The sequence below is a fragment of the Centruroides sculpturatus genome, unplaced genomic scaffold (genome assembly GCF_000671375.1).
Source record: "Centruroides sculpturatus isolate CEXI.00-Female unplaced genomic scaffold, Cexi_2.0 scaffold74, whole genome shotgun sequence".
Taxonomy (NCBI): Eukaryota; Metazoa; Arthropoda; class Arachnida; order Scorpiones; family Buthidae; genus Centruroides; species Centruroides sculpturatus.
In genome coordinates this window covers 680,120-682,755 of record NW_019384309.1, presented here as the reverse complement: position 1 = coordinate 682,755, position 2,636 = coordinate 680,120, and the positions used below count along the sequence as shown (strand labels likewise).

General features: G+C 33.8%; 1 protein-coding gene across 1 annotated transcript in view; it reads left to right on the top strand.

Annotated features, from left to right (window-relative positions):
- The window catches only part of LOC111620971 (G8 domain-containing protein DDB_G0286311-like), a 19,628-nt gene extending 19,498 nt beyond the window's left edge, over nucleotides 1-130 (top strand). The window contains exon 3 of the mRNA XM_023362999.1: nucleotides 126-130. Coding sequence (XP_023218767.1) covers nucleotides 126-130 — 5 coding nt within the window. The remainder of the gene's footprint in view (nucleotides 1-125) is intronic.
- The last annotated feature ends 2,506 nt before the right edge of the window (nucleotides 131-2,636 follow it).

The following is a 2,636-nucleotide window of genomic DNA, read 5'->3' as shown; positions in this document are numbered from 1 at the left end:
TCGTTTTTAACTCAGATATTGCTTTTGTCTTTTTTAAAAGACTGCTTATAAATACTATTTTAATTCGGTTTTAAACATTATTTATTTGTAAATATTTCTATTAACTGTCGTTTTCACGATTTTAGATTGATTAGATTGTTCGTTTTTTGCTTACAATTTGTGTTCGTTTTAAAATATTTTTGGGAGTTTTCGTTAATGGCGAGAAAACGAAGTCAAATAATTTATAGATAAGCCTGTATGTTTTATTTATTAATATAGGTGAATTATTGTAGTTTGCAGTGAGAAAGGAGCTATGATATATTTATTCACAATTTATATTGTTTATTAATGAGACAGAAAGATCTTAACTTTTTTTGGCTCAACTTTAATAACAGGTTAGAGAAGGGGATTAAAAGATTTAGTTTTTTGATTTCAAATATAGGCTGTTGGAGGAAAAAGAGGGAATTCCAACTATTTAGACAACAAATTCAACATATTTACAGGCACATAATGACTGAGGTAATTAGAGGATGATAAGTTAGAGCTTGACAAATAAAATAGGTAAATGTAGAATGGGAAGAGTTCAGACAGTATTATTAAATTTTGACAGTGATTAGTGATGATACAGAGTCTAAAAGAAAGACACGTTAGTGATGTTTCAGGCCTATATAAACAAAGGACAGGTGTAGTAGGCCATCAATAAATCTTCATTCATATTCTACTTTTGATATTATATAAATTACCAAAATACAGTATGTAGAGACAATGTGAGTGTAATTTCTCATGTCAAAAATACAAAACTATTTCATCCCAAATATTATACAGTACTATTTCTCACTATACTGAATCAAGTCAAATTTTATAGCGCACTCGAGGGCGGATCTAGGTTTTTGTGGGCCTAGGGCTTATTAAAGTTTAACGGGGCCTCATTTTTACCATTTTTACCAAACCTAACCTAACCTATTAACGATTTTTTACTATACGATAAGTGCTCATTGTTAATGAAAAAGTATTAAAAATTTATGATAGTAGTTCTATTTTTGTGGACCCTTGACACTTGGAAGCCCTGGGCTTAAACCTTATTAGTCCCTATGTAGATCCGCTTCTGAGCACACTTTATGTAGTGTTAAAGTTAATGAATTATTTAAAAAAATAGTTTATCTTTATCTGGATCAAATCAGGTTTCCATATATGCTCTCGGATTTATGAAATCCGAGAGCATATATGGAAACCTGAGGGGCAGTTGGTCCCGATTAATTATTTACGAACATCTCATGCAAGCCGGAAGTTACGTTATTTCGATTCAAAGATTTTTTTCTCCGAAATGAGTTAATTATGATTTAGAATTTAGCGATTGTTAAGCAGAAAATTCCGTTTCACACGGGTTGCGTTTGCAATCGGTTGCAAGAAAGTTGTCCCTTTCCGCGTCAGATAAGTTTCTGATTGTTATAACGTCCCGAATTTGTTTTCCGCTTTGTACAATTCCCGTTTTAGACAGATTTTATCGAATTTATAAGGAAAATGTTAAGGGAGATAATCTACGACGTTAAAGAGAATTATAGACAGGAAAAACACAATATTTTATTCATTATTTAGATGTAATTAGTGCTACATAAAGTATATTGTATATGGCATTTCGATTAGTAATTTATTTAGCACAGCTTTCCGCGTTATAATATTAGTTTTAGGAAATATTCTTAACGTAAATTTTAAGATTAAAAACTTGATTAAACTTGATATACGAAGGAAGAATTTTAAACAATACAAAACAATACTGTTGAAGTAACTTTTTTTTATCTTTTACTTTCCCGGCTATTGTAAATTATACAATAGCCGGATTTTTGTAAATATTGTAAATCATTTTAAATTATACAAATAATTCCCGATACTTTCCTTCTGTTATAAAACAGAAGGAAAGTATTGGGATCGGTCAAAAATGACCCCCCTCTCCAGATTTTTATATTTTTTGACTGGGGCCACTTCGAAACATCGAGGATTCCAAAAAAAGACAGGATTTCTTCTGTATGTATGGATGTTATAGTTGTGTGTGTGCCTGTGTATGAGAGACTCGATTTTGATCACCCTCTTTGAAGCTTAATAACTCCAATACATTTTGTCAAAAATTTCTGAAATTTTGCGGGGCGATTTTCGCGTTAGAGGAATCGATGATGCGAAATTTTGGAGGTTAAAGGTCGACAGAGTGGGGAAATAAATGAGGTTCGTGTGTCGTATATCGAGTAGAATCGAACTTAATGAAGATTTTAAGTGGTTATTTATTTCTATTTTGCTTAACTTATCGGCAGGGCCGTCCAGAGTAAGAAGCAAAAGAGGCCTGGGGATAGAGTGGGTCCCTTTAGAGCAGTGTTTCCCAACATTGGGCTCACGCTCCACAGGGGGCAATTAGATTGTAAAGGGGCAATTCGAAAATGGACTCGTCCAGAGTTTAAGTTAACTGTATAGCCAGGGGTGCACAACCTGCGGCCCGCGGGCCACATACGGCCCCCTATCAATGTTTATGCGGCCCGCGGACGGTACAGGCCAAATCCCTTCTTTCAAAGTGTAGAACTTTTTCCTTTCACAAAGTCATTAGCACCCAACTGTTTTATGACTTTCCCTGAGGTGAGAAATGGGGGATTGTTCTATAAATAAGTCTATTT